Source organism: Sciurus carolinensis, chromosome 10 (assembly GCF_902686445.1).
Source record: "Sciurus carolinensis chromosome 10, mSciCar1.2, whole genome shotgun sequence".
In the NCBI taxonomy this organism is placed as follows: domain Eukaryota; kingdom Metazoa; phylum Chordata; class Mammalia; order Rodentia; family Sciuridae; genus Sciurus; species Sciurus carolinensis.
In genome coordinates, this window is record NC_062222.1 from 91,936,133 (window position 1) to 91,958,274 (window position 22,142).

The 22,142-nt window shown below is 32.0% G+C and overlaps 1 protein-coding gene across 16 annotated transcripts in view; it reads right to left on the reverse strand.

Moving 5' to 3' along the window:
- Positions 1–22,142, reverse strand: part of Adgrl3 (adhesion G protein-coupled receptor L3) — a 776,587-nt gene that overhangs the window by 58,000 nt on the left and 696,445 nt on the right. For 10 of the 16 annotated variants that reach the window (XM_047566096.1, XM_047566098.1, XM_047566083.1 and 7 more), the window contains 3 exons: positions 10,556–10,582; positions 7,863–8,031; positions 2,702–2,827 (listed from right to left, as the gene is read on the reverse strand). In XM_047566096.1, coding sequence (XP_047422052.1) covers positions 2,702–2,827; positions 7,863–8,031; positions 10,556–10,582 — 322 coding nt within the window. The remainder of the gene's footprint in view (positions 1–2,701; positions 2,828–7,862; positions 8,032–10,555; positions 10,583–22,142) is intronic. The other 6 variants (XM_047566090.1, XM_047566088.1, XM_047566089.1 and 3 more) reach the window with 1 other exon arrangement.

The following is a 22,142-nucleotide window of genomic DNA, read 5'->3' on the forward strand; positions in this document are numbered from 1 at the left end:
TCCTGTTCTATCAAAGAATATCTTTACTTTGCCTCATAGAATTCCTTCTACTTCAGAATTTTAAAGTTCCCCTTGTTTTAAGGGCTTTGCACTAGCTGTTCTCTCACCTGAAACTGCTTTAGCTTGAACTTCCTTTCTTCCCTTCATTTAGGATATTGTCATTCAGCCTCGGCATTATTATCACATTCAAAGACAGTCTTAACCCAAGTAGTCCCTTGAATACTTTCCATCACAATATTTTGCTTCTCTACCAGTTTTCACAATCTGATAAGTTCTCCTAGTACTAGAATCAAAGCTCATGATCATAAGAGAGGTTATCTGCATTTTAACCATTTTATCCCCAGAAAAGACTACTGGCATTGTATAGGAAACCCTCAATATTTCTAAATAAAAAAGTAAAATATATAGGAATTTTTATTTTAGATGTTCTGTGATATAAAAAATGCATCTATACCCCCAAATTTTGCCTTAATATCAGTGAAAACTTTAGTCTTTGCTTATGAAAAATCACAATTAATGTGAAACATATTTATTAGTTTTATCTAAATAAATGATGGAATTTAAGTGACTATCATTTTATAGAGGGCTATATTGTCAGAGTTAATCAGAATTAGTATCATATTAAATATAAGAAAACAATGTAAGTGTTTTCCCCAAGAGTATAAGTGTGATGTTACAAACTAAAAGGTGAAGAAATAAATGATATAGTTTTAAAACATATAAATATATGATGTTATGTTGTAATGGTGACACTAATAAATGGTAGCAGCTACCATATATTGAACACCTACAATCTCAGTGTTATGTGTACATTAGTTCAATCATTCTAACCTAAGAAATTAGTATTATTACCATTACTTTACAAATGAACTTAGTCAATGAGATTAAAACTTGTTGTTTCACAGTCGGTACATGGCAAAGCTAGGATTCAAACAAAGGTGAATCCACCCATTAAGTTTATCATAATTTTACTAAACTTCACTGCCTTATCTCTTAAACTAGGAGTATTACTAAATATTGTACAACTCTGTTGTAACTTAATAACTGAAACTGCCAAATATTCTTTCATTAATGACATTTGACTATAAAATGACTATAGCAAATGTGTACAATGAATGCTTTTCCATACAGAATCTAATCAGACTGGACAATGTACAAAATCTCAGCAATTTCAATTTAAAAGTTGTCAAAAAAGTTAAAACAGAAAGGACAGGTGGGAAAGGGATCCTTGATTATAAAAAGGAGCTCTTACTGGAAGCATCCTCTATAGTTACCACCATTCTTAGGCAAATTGGCAAATACAGAAGGATTAGATTCAGAAAACTCTGCCCATGTGAAGTGGATATCTGTTTCCCCTAATTTGCAACTGTGCAACCTGAGTAAGATGTAGAAATGATGAACCAAATTCATATTGTTGAATTTGTTATATTTAGGAATGATTTTCATTTTTTGTGGTTGATAAGTTATTTAAAATAATCTCTGATATGTTTAATAGTTAAACATGAGTTACTAACACTTTAGTAGGAAGTGTATTATATTGATATTAAACATATGATTTTTTAATAGGTAAAGGAGAACTTTATTAAATTTCAGAAAAGTGTTTATGAAAACAATGTTTACTATCATTGATTTATAAGAGTCATTCCAGAGCTAATTAGGTGTGTATGACTGTCTGGTTAGATAGTTGATGTGTTTGAAAGAATCAGATATATTTAAATCGTAAATGATTTTTAAAGGGTACAAGGAAATTTAATTTTCTAACAACAGAAATGTAATTGTTTATAGAAATGTAATCTATTAAGTTTACAAATAGCTGAACATCCATTAAAGAATAAGTGAAACAGCTGTTCTTATTTTATATAAAATTACCAAATTTGGAAAAAATTAGATTTATAGGCTGAGGTAAGAGTGAAGAAAAATTAATTTTAGACTTATAACTTTATCAACTTAATCAAGCCTTCCTCAGAATTTATTCTGCTCATCTGAACTCAAACTTGCTCAAAACCCACACAATCCTATCTTTTGTAACCGGCTCATTTTAGAAATCAAGAGATGCTGAAATATCTATGTAATAATCTTTGGGATGACATTGTAGCCTGGAAAAAAAAATGGCCAACAGTTTACCTAAAAGTTTAGAATTTCCCTGGTTAGGAACACTATACAGTTATGTCCAGGGCTGAGCTGACAGAAACAGACCAGTTATATTAATGATGTGTCCTAGGTTCTCCACTCCTGAGGTTTTCCTCAATTTGTCAGCACATAAATATGGTAGGATTATAATAGTGTTTTAACCTAAACGTATAATTTTACATAATTTCAGTATGTGATAAAGAATTCTTTCATTGGTTAAAGAACTAATAATAAACTTACAAATTATATACATATGCATATATACGTATATATACATATATACATAGTTTATTTTCTTTGAGTTCTGGATGAAGTACCAAATTCCTTTCTTCACCTATGATACTCATCCAACTAGAAAACAACTTGAGGAAATTATTTATTATGCAACCTTAGGCCTTAAATTTTAATTTTATTACAATTTTGGTTCTTTCAGTTTCTGTCAATTTCATTTTCATGCCAATCACATGAAAACAACAATACATTTGATGTGATCAACACTTGGGATAGGAAGAACAGCAATAACAGGCTACACATAAGAAATATTTAATTTCAGTGAACAAACATTATTTACCTGTGAGCCTGTAGAGTAGCGTCCAGGAGTTCGAGAACCAGAAGTTTTCCCTGAGCCAATGGAACTCTCTGTACTTTTGCCACTACAGCAATGTGTTCGCAGGCATTTCCCATACTCTTTTCGTACCTAGCCAATTAAACATGAACTTCTGTTAGCAAGTTATTGATTTCAGATGGGAAGTAGGATATAAAAAACATGTGAGCTTTAGTTTTCAATAATATAATTATTTCCTTATCCTACAAATACAGAATAAACTGGTCACATATTTTTTAATATAAAATAAATATATTCATACTGTTGAACTTGAAATTCTGCATAGCTCAAGTCTTTGCAAACACACGAACATTTCCAATCCCACCTTAGCAGTATTATATCTTAGTTCAAAGACATTATTTTGGGCTTCATAAATTTGATATAAGGTAGCATACTGTGAAGAGGCATTGTAGCTAGTGTTCTTTAGGCAGAAATCTACTGAGAAAGAGTGGGATAAAGGAATGAGGAGATGCAGGGCGAGAAAAAGATAAGAGAGAATATTTAAAGACAGAAAATGGGAATGTGTTGGGCTAAGCATTTCTTTTAAATCTACATTTCTTGGACTTTTAAAAATCTTTAAACAGGCCAGATTTGCAAAGTTAGAATAAAAAACGTCAAATATTTTAAATTTATGTCCACAAAATAGTTCTACTTAATAATTACTGAGAAATATAACTGCTTTTCTTATTGTATTGCAGATTAAATTCTTAATCCATGTTGTGATATAAAATTATAAGAAAAAAAAGAGATGAACATTTTTTACTAAGTTTTCAAGCAGAGAAATAAATTGACAATTTTTGGGAAAACTTTCATTGTCATGTTTAAAATTTTTATAACTGCCTATTTAATTGGACAAAGCAGAAATTTTTCCTAAATCACACTGCTATCAGTAACAACAACAAAGGGACATCTTTTTGTGTTGGTTATATATTCACACATTTACATGAAGAAATGACACTATATATTACTCTCAGTTCTTTTCATATTTGATTTTATAAGAGTTCATAATTTCCAGAATTTATTACAATGTTGTAGTCACGTGTAATGTCTTTGAAAATGAGATTTATACATATGTGCTTTAAAGAGGAATATTATTTAGAATGAGAAGCAAAAATGGGGTGTGAATGATATATTAATATCTGCATTCAAATGAATTCTTTGATTCTCATTCAATATACTGCAAAGTTCACTCTGTCAAAGATTATAGCAGAATCAAAGACAGATCATTTGCATTTGCCTCATGAATTCACATTTATCAAATGCTGATTTCATTTAAGAAGAATGACCAGGAGGTGACTCAAAGCATACGTAAGGAACTGGTTGCCGGGGGTAGGGGCAAAGCATGGCTTCTTAGTTGAGAAAGCTTCTGAGAAAATCTTCAAAAATAGATTGAGATTAGTCTGTTTAGATGGTGAAGTTGAAAAAAAGGGTAAGGGACAAGAGAGGAAAAAGGTCCTCCGGGTGGAGAGAACACTGTGAGCAAAACAGAGTTATGATGTCCCAGCCTTTAAGACCTTTTTATGCTCTGAAATTCCAAAATTACATTTCATAACATATTTAATATTCTAATGATGTTTTGCAACAGATCAAATTTCTATGATGTTACACTTATCAATAACTGGAAGCACAGATAATTATTTAGTATTTACAAGTTAATCCATATTTTGTTTATTTAAAAAAAGAAATTGTGAACCCATTTGTGTGGGTTTCTAAGATGTATATGTTGGAAGGATGGAATGAAGAAACTTCTGAGTTTTAATAATTTTTTGTATGGAATTGTGCAAGGTATTTTCCTCAAAATGACTCTGGGAAATAATTATGACTTCCATTTTACAGAGAAGGACACTGGAATGGATAAGCAGTGAAAGTAAAGATTAAATGATGTTCCTTTTGTGAAAACGTCCAAATCTCAGGTACTTAGGATCAGAAAGCTCTAAGATGCCACATTCCTAATATATGAGCAACATGGGCATTATATATTATTCACATTATTATTAGTCTACTAAATTATCTCTTTCTTCGTATCAGGAAAGAATAAAGGTAAATTCTTCAATTAGAATTAGGAAAGGCTTAATATAATCTCTCAACAAAGGTAAGCATTATTGATTATAGTTGTGTGATTTGTACTGAAGTTATAAAGCATCTCCAAGAACCTGAACACTAATCAAATCCTTTGCACCTCAGTCCACCTTGTTCTTACTAATGTACTCAGAAAATCGTATTTTTCTGTCTGGAAGAGTGTTTTTTAATGAAATGACTGAAACCTAAACAAACTCTTTAGTACAAAGAGAAAAAGAGAAGAAAAAAAAAAAAAAAAAGGAGAACTGTTATTCCTTCTCTGAAAGAAATAAGAATGGACAAGCCACAGAAATTCATCATGGACTACTTTCATTTTCCAACAAAGGTAGAGTGCTCTCAGCTGATTTTATAAACAATCAGCAAATCAGGAGATCTGGTGATGCCAAGTTCCACATTGGCTACATTACTAACTGAATCATTATACTGACTTGATTTTGCAGTGATGTGATTTGAAATGGGAAGCATATGTCTTAAAAAAGAAAGAAAGAAAGAAAGAAAGAAAGAAATGTAATATGGACTGTATCATGAAACATTTTTCTTTAGATTATAATAAAAAACTCTTTGATTGTCCAATCATTTGCATACTCTAATCTATTTCACATGATACTGCATCTTAATTACTCCAATCAGATAATGATATCTTCTTTCAGTGTGATGTTGTTCTAGAATACATAAGGCAGGAAAAGAGAACATACTTTACAAGTGGAATATTTCTTCCATACTCAAATCAGAAATAAAATGATCTTGGAAGCTCTGAGAGTATATCAAATATCTGAGGCCGGAACAAAAGCCAAAGTGATCACTTTTAATGGAATGCATGAAAATTCTGGTGACACAACCAGGTATACTGAGGAAAAGACTGACCACTCAAAAAGGTCAATTTTTGTTAAGGAGTTGAATTAATCAACAAATGACCCCATAAGACCAAAAAGCTCAAAAATAGAATACTTCCTTTTTTTCTATTCCAAATGTATGAGCAACAATAGCAAGGATATATTAGTGAAATTCAGATGGTTTTAGAAAACTTCCTAAGACTATTTCTGTAGCTACAAAGAGCAGTACTTGATTCTTTTGTAGAAATGAAACAAACAATAATTTCATGATTTTTTTTCCCTGATAGTGGCCATCTTTTTGACACAAATAAAAATACCAGAAAATATAAAAATTCAAAACATAGAATAGATAAAACAATATACTCATTAGTTGTTATTATAAATCATAAAAGTTTCTAAATCAGAGCCTAGCAAATTTATGAAAGGCCAGATTATCAATACTATGGTTTAATGTGTCCTCCCCAATCCCCCCCCCACTCCTGCCCTGGTCAAATTCGAGTGTTAGAAACTTAATCCCCAAATTCATATGTTAATGGTATTGGAGGGGGACCTTAGGGAGGAAATTAGGACTAGATGAAGTTCTGAGGGTAGGGCTCAGTGATGACACTGGGGTCTTTTTAAGAAGACCTGAGTTAAATGATAGATGTCTCACCACATGATACCATCTGCCATGTAGTTCCCAGACTCCAGAACTATAAAGTAAATAAACTACTCGATCTGTAATGTTTGTAATACTGTAATATAAATATTTACAAATGCAATGACCGTTCTGGGTTTACTGACTAAAAAATAAAAGGAAGTTGATGAATTTGGGTCCATTAGCCGTAGTTTCCTGAATTCTGCTCTAACGAATCACAGAATTGAACTTGATGATTATATATATATATTTAAAATTAGACTTATGTTAAATATTTTAAATATACTAAAATCTCTAGATTAGTTTATGGTCCATATTTGTTTATGAGTTCTAATTCATTAGATTAAATCTATGCCTTCTAGTATATTTTTTTCTTTTTTGTAATCTCTAGTTGGGGCCTGATGCATCAGTACTTTTCTATTCTGTATTGGTGACCAAATCAACACTTTTACATCCAAAACTCCATCTAAAATTGAAATAGAATAACATTTTTTTATTTTTGTCCATCTTGATTAATGTATACCCTTTGCAACTTGCTTTGGGCACCCTTTTGGATTTTGGTTTCAAGTCCAAAATTCTAGAGATAGATATCTTTACTTTACTTTTTATTTTCCTTGTTTTCCAAAGCAAAATTATGGTTCTTGTTATTTCTTTCTGATAATTTTTTAACATTTTGCCACTTCATTTTCAGAGCCACCTTTTGTAATATTACATAATTATTTTTATCACCTCTATGTCTCCCATGAGGAAACTGGGACATGGGGAGGTTAATTAACTTGCTCCAAATCACATATTCTTTTAATTGGAGGAACTGAAATTAAAACCCAGGCAATCTGGCTAAGGGGTCTACGTTTTTAGAGCTATAGGGATGACATTTTTAATAGAGTGAAGAATCAAAAATCAACCTCGCAATTTAAAATATGCAACAAAAATATTTAATTGCTTAAATAAGATTTGCAAGTGAATATTTTATGTCCCTGACAATGTGAAAAACTAAAATATAGATCAATATGACAATTAAAAATTGAATTCTAATAATTTGACACATAATTATTATAAAACACATTTTTAAAGAAAAGTATAAAATATTACTAAGTATTCCATTATTTGTTCAAAAGATATAAAGATATAGTATTTTACATAAAATGTCTAGACATTTTATTTACTAGTGTAAACTAATTTTTTAAAAGATGAAATTATACACACATGTATACATTTTTTTCCTATGCTACTCTAACCCTCATTTTAGGAAACAGTTGCTTCTTAATACACAAATTCTGTCTGCCAAAAGATATACCAAAGACTAAAGGCAAGTTTTTAAGAAAATGTCTTTGTGCATCATGCAAATCACAAATTTATTTTGTATTGAACCTCTCTAACTATATTATGCTTTTATGTTGTATGTTTTATCTTTACTAATATAAAAGATAAATGAAGCAATATGTTTATTTACTAGAGACAGACATATCAAGAATAATATATTAGAATATGTTAAGGTTGCTTTGTTCTCAATTAATGTATGCCATGTATGCCATTTATTCTTGAAATAAGAATTCCTTTTTTAAGAATTCTAGCTTACCTTCTTCTGTAGGACACAATGGAAAATGAATATAAACATTCCCTGTAGAGAATTGAAAATGGTGAAGAGATATGCCATGATGACTGTGCTTTCGTTAATATACATGAGTCCAAAGGCCCAGGTCAATCCTAACAGGCAGAGAAGAGCTATTGCACCTATAACCCATGACCTGCAGAGAGAAAAGAAAATTTAGAATTATCAAATACTTGATCTTTAATACAACCATATCATGTCAAAAATACTGACACTGAAAAAAATGTTATGGTAAGTTTTATTGACAGAAAATGTAAGACAGGTGGTATAAGTACTTTAAGATTTTAATGGGGCTACAAGTTTTCAAGATTGAGGAAATATATGTGAATGAAAATGTTATGAACACAAATTCATTTAAGCAAAAGCAGATTTGTGCCATAAATTATTCATGTATTTGCAGCACATATGCAAATGGTATGGAGATGTAATTATGGTGAATGGCAAGGGCGAGAATTCTGTAAAGTTATGTTAGTCTCCACTGGTCTCACTGGTATAACATTTGTTTGATTGAACAAATTATTGCTACAAGTTATTGCTTCAACTGAAATAGTTCTACCTTATTTTTCCAAATTTCCTCTTTTTCCATAAAAAATGTAGTGTTGATTGACAAAAACATAACTCAGAAGGAACCAGTTTTTGGAGTACACATGTGAATTGAACTGAAAAAATCCTGGGGTTGTTTTTTATTTTATTTTTTTATTTTTTGATTCTATACCTACACAGAATAAATGTGAGATACAGTGAATGGGGAAAAAAAAAATAGTTCCACTCTTTGGATTACTGTCTCCTCGAGTATGTTGGACTAGATTTTTGCAATTAGGCGTTTTGCAGCTTTGTTGAAAAGAAGCTTAAAGGCTCAGGGAATCTTCATCTTTTTGAAGTGTTGGTAAACTCATGGAAGAGGATGAAGCTGAGAATGGGGATGGAGTGGTATGAAAAGAATAGTAGAGCATGGAAGACAAATTCTCACTCTCATTCCATTCTCTTAGTTTCTTCCAAGCTGCCATTTACAATAGTAATAAGTGGGTAAAAAAGTTCATATACATGTAGTAGGCTATGTATTTATTATTAACATAAAATGAATTTGTCTAATACATTGGACTCCAATAACTGAAAATGGAATCCTTCTCAACTTCTAAGTAGATGGGAGAACAAGACCAAAGGGGTCAAGACTGCTGTGCACTCATATACCCATTGTTTTGTTTCCAGTCACGCCTTCCTTGAACAGAGCAAGCTAACATTTCTTTTCAGCAGACTGTTATCTTCCATTTACATTGTCTAAGGAAGAAATGTTTATGGGGATTGAAACTTTGCAAAGTGAAGGGGAAATCTGCATAACTTTCACCATAATTTTGAGTTCCAAGTTTTTTGGAATGAATTACATGGTCCCAAAGTCATATTAAAATGGATAATAAGTATTTGCTATTTTTCTCCCACAACAATCACTCTATTTCAGATTTAAGTGCCACTAAATTGAACATATTTAATGTGAGACATTAACATTTAAAAATTAAAAGTCCCTAGAGGAAGTTTGTTATCACATGTGGTATATTTGTTTATATGAAGGAGAAAACATCTCAGATGTTAACTTTTTACTCTACAACTGACTTCACGAATATGGGAACACTGAAGGAAAAGCCTCTCAGCTTCCTACAGACATGGGAAAAAGGAAAAATGGAAAGAATTGCCATAAAATCAAGGCAAAATTGCTATTCAGATTTAGAAATAAGATGATAAGAAAATATACTCAAGTCAGCTATTATCCACTAGAAAACATGTGATGGAGCTAAGGGTTAGATGATATAAAACGGCAATGATCTCCCAATTTCTAAAGCAAAAAAAAAAGCAAAAGCATGAAGAAGTAAGTGAAATGGCATTGAGGGAAAATGAAAACAAAGGACTCTTCACCAGAAGAACAAACTGAAAGTCTATAGCAAGGTCGCCCATAGGTTGCCAAATCTTAGTTTATTCTTGCAGGACAAGTCATTTTAAAATGTATATGAAAAATGCCTCCAAAATTAACATATATGCCTATATTTAATAAACTACTACATACTTGTAGCTGTGTTTCAGAAACTTAAATATATTCATAAAAAATGAGATTACTAATCAGGTGAAAGGTGTCAAATTTGAAAGAGATAATTTTGCATACGTAAAATTTAATTTTTCTGGGAGACATTTTTTTCCTTTTTGAAAATTAAATATAGCAAATAATTAATAGCAATTGTAGTTGGGTAATTTCATACCCATAAGATCATTTCAAAGATATACTACTAAATAAAAAAGTAATTTTATGTGAATGATGCCCAAACAGACAACGGAAATGTAGACATATGCAGCACAGAGGAAAATATCACAATGTAAAGAGAAAGCTATTCAAAGTGAAACGAGTCTGTACCACAGGAAATGCAATTACTGTGGTACTGAATTCAAGTCATATCCAATTAACGGAAGTGGAGCAAAACAATTTTTTGGCAATACACCTGCAGTGTACTTATTCTGCATGTAAGTTGTATGCCAGAGTATTTTCCTGCACAGTTTGCTCTTCTGCCTCAATGTGAATGACAGAAGCTTTAGTGATTTTTCAGTACTGATCTGACAGCTGGTTCATGGGACCACACTGATAAATGGAATTTATCAGCCATTCAGGTCATTCTTACTTGATGAAGGGTCTGTTATCCTCATAGCTAAAGAATGCATAGACATAAAGACAAGAACACCAACATTAGCATTTTATGACAAAGAATTTCATATGAAAAAAATATTCTCCTTCTCCCCAAAGGCCTCTGGTTCCCACCTCCCTAGAAGGTATCATAATTTTCCCTTTATATCCAGAAGGTAAATCCTAAAATGACCATGAGAACTTAAATAACAAGGAATAAAATCAATTTTACAATTCTGCAATATCCCTTATGAGACTCAAAAATTTCATTTTTTCATCATGTGCTTATATTACTTGTGAACTGACAGAGACATTTATTTCTTAGAGATCACATTTCTCTAGAGAATGAGAAATTTTATGAGCAATCTGGAAAAGGCTTGGGGGCATGCTTAAAATGACAGATTTCATGTCACCTAAAGGTATCCTTATTCTATAGTATTAGTAGGTAAGATTACTTAATTTTGGACAGTATGCTTCTAAAAATTTTAACTTACAGATGATTAACCTGAGTTAAAGTTGAATGTTATAGCCCCTTGAAAACAATCAACATTGATTACTTTAAAATTCCTTGAGTTTACTGAGAAAAGAAACTGAATAATCTTTTATAGTAATAGAAGTAAATTGCAGCACCTGTTTATTATCACTTATATTTATTAACTTTTAAATTTCATTCTGATAAATTAAAATCCTAGTGCCCAATTAGTTAAGATAAATTAGGGAACATTTGGATCATCTTTTTACAAACAGAATTCCTGCTCAGAAATTGTGATAGAACAAAAAAGGAAGAGAAACCATCTGTACTTTTTTCTTCCTTCTTGCCAGAGGGAATATATTTTCCTGTATTATGTGTAAAGAAAAAAAATGCTCTCAAAGAGGGCCTATCTGTGATGTATTTTGAATAAAGAGAACCACCGATAAAAAACTCATTCTCCAGATGAAATAGTAAAGAATGGAGTGAGAGTTTGATATTTGAAGCCAGTTTGCCTGGGGTTTACCTCCTTGTTCAATCACTTACTGGTTATTTAGATCTTAGACAAAAATTAATGAACCTGTGTTTGTGCCTGTGTTTATATCTATAAAATCATAGTAATTATAATCTAAATATAAACAAGGTTCCTTTTGTTATAATGCAAATTTATTGGGATAAAGACATGATTTATTAAGTGCTCAGAACAGAGTCTAACATAATGCATTCAATAAATAAATATTATACAGTTATGATTACTAGACTATTAAAGGACAGTCACACTGAAAATATAAAATTCTTCACCCAAATAATAAAATACCAAATTCATATATATTGAGTTGTTAAATTCATTTTAGGATGTTTCAGGAGTAAAATGATGTGGTAAAAGAGATGTGGCTGAAATAAATTTGTAGATGGAGTAGGGAGTAACTAGAACTGTGTATCCAATATGGTGGTTACTAGCCCCAGATAACTATTTAAACTTAAATTCATTTAAAGGAAATAAAGTTTAAAATTTAGTTCTTCACTCACATCAGTCACATAATAAGGGTTCAAAACCTTCATATAGCTAGTAGGTACCATACTGGATGGTGCAGTTCTAGAACATTTCCATCATCACAGGAAGTTCTATTGGATAATGCTGAACTAAGACACTAAAAGAGAGTTTTAATCCAAAAAAATGTAATTCTAAGAGACATTTAAAGAATGCCATGGATGTGCAAAAGAGAAGAATTTCTAAGAAGTTATTATAATTAACACTTATAAAAAGTACCCATGAAGAAATGCTCGTACTAAATATCTTCACTTTAATTGCTAAAAGTTACAAACAACACAATACGTATTCTAGTATATTGGTTCTAACTGTATCAGCATAGTCCATCTGTAATGGCAGCTTAATGACTGGAATAACTCTTTCAACGTTAATTCACATAGTACAGTGTCAAGTAAAGACAAGTTATAGAGGCTAACATGAATATATGCAAAAATGCTTTACAAAATTCTATCAAGGTATACAATGTTTTAAAAAGTTGGAATACAAAGGTTGCACACTCACTGCCGATGTGTTATGTTTTAACTTTAATGCGAAATATGAAAATGAGAGAGAGATCAGGTATATCTCAGCAGTTTCTGTGGACAGTTGTGAGGAGTGTTCAGTTGGCTCCACCCAATCACAAAGACTGCTAATTTTAAGCTTCCTTTAGAGTTAGCTACAGTTATGTGTTGAAGTAGTAATGTTCACTGGGATGGGAACAAATGTGAATTGTGACATTTCTCTGACTTGCCAATTAAAGAACTGGAATTGGGCTCCCCTTTACCATTTGTGCCTTCCCGTTGACTGGAAGAAAATGTCAGTATAGACTCAGATCCTGAATTGGAAGCTGCTTCTTGATATGAAACCAATATTTTAGATTTAGGCCACTTACTTGCAAGATTCTTATATAACAGGTTTAATATACCAAATTAGACTTCAAGTTTAGAATTTTTTTTTCCAGTGACTTAACCTGTTCAATAATTAATAAAACATTTAATTTTTGTAAGGATTTCAATTGCATATTTATGTAGAAGTTCATGCTACAGGACAAAAATATTCATTAATTTCACCTCCAGTAAAAATAACACAAAGTGGTTTAAAAGAGAATGCCAATAAAAATTACCTAGGTCAGAGAGTTCCATCATTTTTGTCAGATAATTTATTAGCTTAAAGAATTTGTTTTTACAATGTATCTCCATCAAATTCAAGTTAAGCCGATGCTAACACTGTTGTCAATTTGGGAGGCAAAGTTTTATATCTTTGATTTATTTATTTATGTTTTACATAGCAGTTCTACAGAACTAGTTTGTAAAGCTGAATAATTTTCATTTTGGTTTACTAATAAAAATCCACTCAAACAACTCTCCTTCCTGGCTAAATGACTAAAATGTTTCACTGCAGTATTTTAAGTTTTTATCAAAATATAGAAACAGAAGTCTAAAATGTTCTTGGTAGATACTAACAGTAATTTACAGGTGACCTATAACTTACAAATGTCTATTTATTCAAGATCAAACAAAATATCTCGTAATTTTCAAGACAAATAAGAAAAGACTTTTTAATTTTTTTATAAAAAAAGCATATGTTCTTTGGTAAAATATATTATTCTTACTAATATCTAAAATTATATTTAGATACTGTCATAAAATTTACCTTAAAACTCAACATTAGACTCAAGATCAGAATTTTCAGAAGTCTCTGCATACTGATGATTATTAGACACACACTAATATAGTCTATAAAAATCCAAAGCACACACACACACAAAAGCTATTAATATCTAATTCTATAGAAGCTTAGCTCAAACTAAGCTTAACTCAAAAGGATAGATTTCTTAACCAAAATATTAACCTATTCATGCTATTATATAAAGATATAATATCAGTCTAGATATATGATAAATTGGCAGAAATAACATGAACAAAGCTTGGGTGTGAAGGCTCATACTTATAACCTCAGTGGCTATCGAGGCTGAGGCAGGAGGACCTCAAGTTTGAGGTCCGGCCGGACAAGGTAGAGAGAACTTGTTGCAAAATAAAAAAAATAAAAATAAAAAGATCTGATGATGTAGCTTAGTGATAAAGAAGCCCAGGGTTCAATCCTTTTTATCCCACCCAGAAATTAGATGAATGGATCACGTTAGTTATAGTTAAAGGAACTTCTTTTCTAACTTCAATAGTTATTAAACAGAAAAAAACCCTATTTTTGACACAGTTTTGAAGGAAATATCTGAAAATAAAAATATAAAAGAGATAAAAATTTTAAGTAGTTTTAAAAATTTCCTTCTATTTTCCTTTTTATGGATTTTTATTTATTTATAGTACAGAATATTTTTAATAATAGGATGGCTAAGTATTGGTGTGAGGCAAGATGGGGTGATGGAAAGTATGTCTGAGAGTTTAGTCCGAAGCAAAAGATCTGGTCACTGATAATTCACAGTAAATAATAGAAAAGGAATGATTTTGGCAGAACTGTTAATCCCATCAACTTCAAGATTAATACAGTCTGGGATACTCTGGAATTGTTGGAAGATTAGCTAAATTGGGCTGGTGAATGAAGTGTCTGTTTAACAGCTAACAGGAGAGGTATCATGATGTGTATATACAGATATTATTGATTAGTCTTCCAACATTTCCAGTTTCAACATGCAACTGGATTTACTTTCCTTGATATAAAACTAATTGTGTAAAAGAAATAAAGATTTCCCTGAACCCTTAAATTTGGTTGGAGTTACTATAACAATTAGAAAGGTAATATGGGTGGGCTTCTCAAAATAAAATTATGCTTCATACTTTATATAAGGGGGAAAAATAAATACCAATGCATCTACATATTGAAGAGGTTTGCCCTTTTCCCCCTCAGTCAACAATACTCCCACCATGAGGACTAAGGGGAATCAGTTACTCAGACTCAAAAAGTGGCCAGAGCAACCTCAGTAGATGCACTTCCACCGGCTTAATTGCAATAATCCAACAGACACCGTGTTAACATACCGGCAAGCCCTGTTCCCAGTGTTTAAAAACACAAAGGGTCATGACGAGGTCATTGTAGGATTGTGATATTCACAGAATATATGAAAAATAGTGAAATTCATAAATATATTATGTTCATGGCATTGAAAAATCCACTAAGTAACTGTAATGATTCATAAAGTAATCAGTTGACCATCAAATAAGGAATAAAGGCCATGAAATCATATGTGAAATGTTCATGAAAATTCAGAGAGAGAAATAAGTTCTGCAGTTGGATTCATTAATTTTTTTCTTATGGTTTTGAAAATTTGAAACTTTAAATAGAAAAGATAAAATGAATGATCAGATATGTGCACAGGAAGAATTTTATGTTTCTTTCTGATAGCTTTGCACTTATACTCAATAAAAATTGTTGTTTAATCAGCAACATTTTAACAACCATTAAATATTGTCAACAAGTTGATTAGTTCCAATTTATTTATATTAGTCATTGAAATTTACAATGCTTCCTTACAATGCTACCAGAGGTCCAAAGGCTTTTAGATCTAGACTGAGTCTTAGACCTCACTAACTCCTGGGAACCAAGAGCTGATTGAATATGGTCACTGGAATGTAAAGTGATGCAGTAATTTAAGGAATATATTGGAGGCCGTATCTTAGAGGATGCACAAAAACTTTTTAAATAAAGTAAGTCTGGAAATTAATAATGTTTTGTTGTTGCCAACTGTGTTTTGACAGGTTGAGTTTCTGTTATACTGTTTATCAGGCCATATGGCATCATCACCTCTCTCTTCACCAACTGCCGCAGAAACATTCATCATACCTCTTCTGTGAATAAACAACTTATTAAAAGTTGCTCGTAAGAACAACTAAAACACAAGAAAAGCACAACCGAGTATGTAAAAGACCTCTGTACTTACTAAAGATTCCTTACATAGAATCCAGGGAAGCACTGCAGCACAGCAGGACGCAGACAAGTTTTATTTAAATTGGAATGAGTAACTTATTCTTTATAAGATTGTTTATAAATCTGTGAATTTTCATATTTTGAACTAAAAAGGGGTATATGCAGGTTCCTCATGAATGCTGAAAGAGAAACCCGGAGTACTGCAGTTTACATGAGAAAATTAATTTTAATTCATATGTTGGGACCTCTGTATTGAAAATGACAGGTTATAAAAACAAAGTAACTGCAGTTTTATGAGCCTCAGTACTCACCTCTACAGTGAGTAAAACAATATTACTGGGATTTAAATTTGAAGGGACCCAAGGAAAGAAAAGTCTGTGGCCTTTAGAAGGATATTAACTAGTGAGAACTTCTGAAGTTCACCCTGAATTCTTAAATTTGTTACTTTGAGGGAAAAATGAAAATCCATTATGGTTTTTCTAGTAAAACTTTTGGGAAAAAAAATCCCCTGAACAACAGCTAGTGGAGCAATACTAGGAGCCATTACTTGGGCAGCGAACAGTCTTAACTAATCACCCACAATCTCTTTCAGTTTTATTTTTAGTACAGAAAGTCCAATGAGATGTAGTTGTTCCTCATTAAAATTGTTACTAGGAATTTTAACACAGTCTTTCTAAACTGATATAAATGAAAAAGAAAATAAGTAATAGTAAAAAAAAATTTAAGTAATATAATAATAAATTCAATTTTGTAGATACAGAAAAAGCTCCAAAGCACAAAATAACAAATTTTTGTTTTGTTCTGCTTTGTTTTTTGGTACTGGGAATTAAACCCAGGGATGCTTAACCACTGAGCTACATCTTCAGCTCCTTTTACTTTTTACTTTGAGACAGGGTCTCATCAAATTGCTTAGGGCCTTGCTATGTTGCTAAGGCTGGCTCTGAATTTGCAAGCCTCTTGCCTCAGTCTCCTGAGCAGGAATTACAGGTGTACACCACCGTGCCTGGCCAAAAGAACACATTTTAATACAGTACATTTATCCCAAAGGACAGCTTAAATAAAATATTAAGAACCAATACCAATGAAAGCATATTCTCTGATGATAATGCAATTAAGTTGAATTTTAACTAATAAAATATGCATATGTGCACCTAAATATAAATATATGGGTATTAATAGTCATCCATCTACTGCTACATTTCCAGAAGAGCCTCCCAGTCCTGCTTTTTACAAATAAGTTCTACTTAATACTCAAATAACAAATAATCCCTTTCTTAAGTATGTTAAGTCTAAATAGAACAGAAGAAAAACTTTTATAACTATAGCTTACCAGATAAGGATAGAGGATAAAAAATAAATTTGAGAACATTTTATGTAAGAACTTATTTAAAAGTACAAAATAAGTTATTAAATAATAAAATCTAGTGGTGCATAAACAACGCAATGAATTAAGATTTATCACAAAATAGTTAGGAGAGTTAAGTTCTATCAATCATGTCACTTATTATATGAAGAGCCTTAAGAGAAAAGAGAAAAAACACTTCTGGGTAAATGAAGAAACACTATTTGATGAGGTTTAATATTTTTCATGGAAATAAAAAATAACATAAATAGCTAAGATTATATAAAAGTTCCCTTAACTTAATAAAATTATCTACTTTTTAAAAAATTCATAGCTAACATCAAATGTAATGTTTCTCTACATACTTTAAAGTTTCTCCATTATATATTTGCACTTACACACACATGGCAGTTTCTCTGTTACTTTTGAGATTCACACACACACACACACACACAGGCACACACACACAGGCACACACATTTTAATTTCGACACAAAAACAAGGATACAGGCTATCTTTGAAACTGCTCAACACAATACTTACTGTCTTCACACATAAAATAAGAGAAGAAAAAATTAACTGGTATCATTAGAATTGTGCATATAATTTTTAATTATTATTTGAAGATAACATGATAATTTCCATCAAAAAGGTGAAGAACTGTAAGAAAAATTGTTAAAATTATCAATAAAATTTCATGTGAGATATGAAATCAACATGCAAAGATTGATATTGTTCTATTTAGCAATAACAAAGTGGAAATTCAAAGAGAAACTAGAAATTATTCATAATAGCAACAAAACCAACTTAGAAATTAATCTAGCAAAGAATGAACAGGCCTTAATGGAAGAACTCTAAAAAACCTACATAAAGATCTAATGGAAGACCTCCATAAATGAAGAGCTCTCCATGTATATGGCTAATATGACTGAACCTCATAAATACATTGGCTCTAAATTTGAGCTATACATTTAATGAAATTATGACTAAAATAAGAGAAATATTTTACAAGAATTTGATAATTTAAGGACAGTGTGGTAGAACAAAGTTCAATGGAAAGGATGGAATGTTTGGTAAATGATGTGGGAAAGTTGACTCATTATATGAAGAACACAAAAGGTTATTCAAAGAGATTAAAAATTTAATGCGAATTGGGAAACTGACAAATAAAAGGAAATAAAGTGAAAAATTTTTGATTCCTAGCTGAAAAGGATTTCTGTTGAAAATGTTAAAAGTATATACAGTATAGAAAAAAGTTTGTGGTTTATATTCACATATTATAACATGTCTTTTTCTCTATATTGTAACAAAGGAAACATTAACAGAGAAGACTGGAAGATATTTACACTGTCAGAAGTATTCAAAATGTGTAGCAGTAAGTAAAAGAACAGTGAAGCTGACAGGAAATATTAAAAAAAAGAATATCTCTAAAAAAAGAAAATCTAGTAGACACAAATGGGCACAATAATTTTAATATAATTCCTGTGAGTGTTAAGTAAGATGTTATTGAATGGGAGATCTTTGGGAATCTCTTTCTCCTACATCTAATCAAGCAAGGTGCAGCAAATTCAAGGAAGGCAGGAAAACAGAAAAATGCAATAGCTCCTGCAATGAAAATGGGCCAGCTTCTGAGCCACATCTTGGTATATGTGACATGCTGATATTCAATAATGTCAATACTTCAGCTAATAAATTATTACCTTTTATGCTCATGGTTTTTCTCTCTAAGCCAATAATTAAAAGGTTTTAAATTTAATCTTAGACTATCACTGTCAGTTCTGGAACAGAGAGGACTTTTGTCAGCACTTTGAAGTATCTGGCTTAAAATATCAACTTCCTCTACACCCAACAATCCCAAGTATTCCAGAACTCATATTCAAAGGGCACATTTACTAAAGTGCCAGGGATTTTGATGACAGACCTTTTAAAAATACATAATTATATGCAGTGGAAATCTCAACAACAATTGGGACTTAGCCAAGAGAAATACAGATTAGGAAATTTTCAAGTGTAGACTGAGCGGCTCAAGATACTTAACACTACTGTACTGTCTGCACATTTTAATTATAAATCCAATGATTTAATACACAGTCTTCTATTTTAGGTAACTAAGACTTATACTTTCAGCACTTCCAAATGAGGTAAAGAAAAAGATACCGTTTTAAAACAAATAACACTCCTAATTGCAAACCACTACTGAAAAGTAGAATACTGAGAAAAGTTCAAGGCTGAAAGCCTTATTATTGTGTCTGTTAAAGGGAGGTATTCACTTGGAATTAGAAGAATCTGGTCTGTACCCAGGGAATGTGGTAAGTTCAGAATCCATTTTGGTGACTAATTTGCCAATCAGTGATTATCTTTGTCACTTTCAGTCACAGGTCATTTTACAGTCTTCTTCTATGAATTGGGTAAAATTAAACAGCTACAAAGTCTCAAGGTATTGATTCTCTTACATCCCAAAGGTAGTGAAGAGACACTGCCAAATAACGATTTCCCTGAAAATTCCAAGCTCCCTTGAGGTTCTTGCCATCAGATAATTGCTACCAACCTTTTATGGTTTGGATATGATTTCAGTGTGTCCTGAAAAGTTTCATATGTTGCAAGCTTGGTTTTCAATGTGGCAATGTTAACAGGTTGCAGAATCTTTTAGAAATAATACCTAGTGGGATGTCATCGGGCTGTAGAAGGCTTCACCCATGGAAGGGATGAAAGTAATAGTTCTTGTAGGATCTTGCAAGTTACTTGCAAGTTACTTCTTGCAAGAAGTTTGTTATAAAATGAGCAAGCCAAACCTCTTCCCTTGGTATTCTTTCCTGACTCTCCTGTATGATCCCTTCCATATGCAATCCTGCCATGCTCCCAATTGTCATAACATGATGCAGTAAGGGGAGCCACTGAAAAAGCCATTGCCATGACTGTTGGAATTTCTGTTTCCAACACTGAGCTAAATACACTTTTTCTTTTGAAGTACTTGGCCTCAGGTATTGTATTATAGCAACAGAAAACAGACTAATACACAACCTGTATTCCTTCTTGTTTGGGGTATTTGCTAATATCCCCAGACCTAATTTTTTGTCTGTCTGTTCATAAAATATTACCTACTGCATGTCCAAGCTTTTCTCTTTGACCAGTCTAGATTTTATTATCTCTTACTTCATCTCTCCTCCTTAATTATTTAAAATGCACACATATACCCACATGAAAAAATAATAAAATAAATTAAAAACTCAAACTTGAGTAGCTGATATTGCTGGAGAAAAGCACACAATCACAATTATTAAGGATAAATTAATGAAAACAAAAGTCTAATAGCACTTAACAATGTCTAAGGAACCAATTATACCTCCCCAGTACATATGTTTTCCATTTTTCATAAAGAAGTAAAATCAAGAATCAATAAATGGAAAGAATCCTAACTAAAAAGTTTCTTCTCAGCAAAGGAAACAACCATTAATGTGAAGAGTCCACACAATGGGAGAAAATCTTTACCACACACATTTCAGATAAAGCACTAGTCTCCAGGATATACAAAAAACTAAAAAAACTTGACACCAAAAACTAAATAACCCAAACAGTAAATGGGTTAAGGAACTAAAAAGATACTTCAGAGAATAAGAAATACAATTGATCAACAAATACATGCAAAAATGTTCAACATCTCTAGCAAATAGAAAAATGCAAATCAAAACTACTCTAAGATGTCATCTCACTCCAGTCAGAATGGCCATTATCAAGAAGATAAGCAATAATAAGTGTGGGGATGTGTGGGGGGAAAAGCCCCCTCATACAGTGCTGGTGGGACTACAAATTGGTGCAACCACTCTGGAAAGCAATGTGGAGATTCCTCAGAAAACTTGGAATGGAACCACCATTTGACCCAGTTATCCCACTCCTTGGTTTATACCCAAAGGAGTTACAATCAGCATATTACAGTGATTCAGCCTTATCAATATTTATAGAAACTCAATTCACAATAGCTAAACTATGAAACCAACCTAGATGCCCTTCAACAGATGAATGAATAAAGAAACTGTGGTATATATACAAAATGGAATATTATTCAGCCTTAAAAAAGAATGAAATTGTGGCATTTTCAGGTAAATGGATGGAGCTAGAGAATATCATGCTAAGCAAACTAAGTCAATCCAAAAAAAAAAGAAACCAAAGGCTGAATGTTTTCTTTGATAAGCAAATGCTGATCCATAATGGGCGGTGGGGTATGGGGGAGGATTGAGGAACTTTGGATTGGGCTGAAAGGAGTGAGTGGAGGGGAGGGCGTGGGGCAGTGGGAAGGACAGTGGAATGAGACAGACATTTTTACCCTATATATGTGTATGATTGTATAACTGGTGTGACTGCATCATGTACAGCCAGAGGAATGAGAAACTGAGCTCCGTTTGTGTATAATGTGTCAAAATGCATTCTGCTGTCATGAATAACTACAAAAAAGGAATATTTCTCATCTTCCTTCCACCCAAACCTGTCTCATCCCAACTCCTTCAGCTGAATATTGCATCCTATTTCCTTGGAAGAAAACAAACAAACAAACAGAAATAATCTGACAGTTTCAAACACATTGGTGCCAGACCTCTCAGATCCTTGTACAGTTCCTGCCTGCATGTATCCCCTAGCTGCTGTTCCCTTCCACATTTGGCTCCCATGACATAATGTTCTCACATTACCTGACTCTTTTCTGAGATGTCTTTAGCAGAACAACATTCTTCTTAGGCAGTTTCAACCAGTAATTCACATTAAATTCTAATAACTCTGAAATCTCTGTCTCTAATCCTGACAAGATTGCTGGGACATTAAGAATCCTGATAACTGCATTTTGCTAGTCATCTTTTACATTCATAATATAAAAT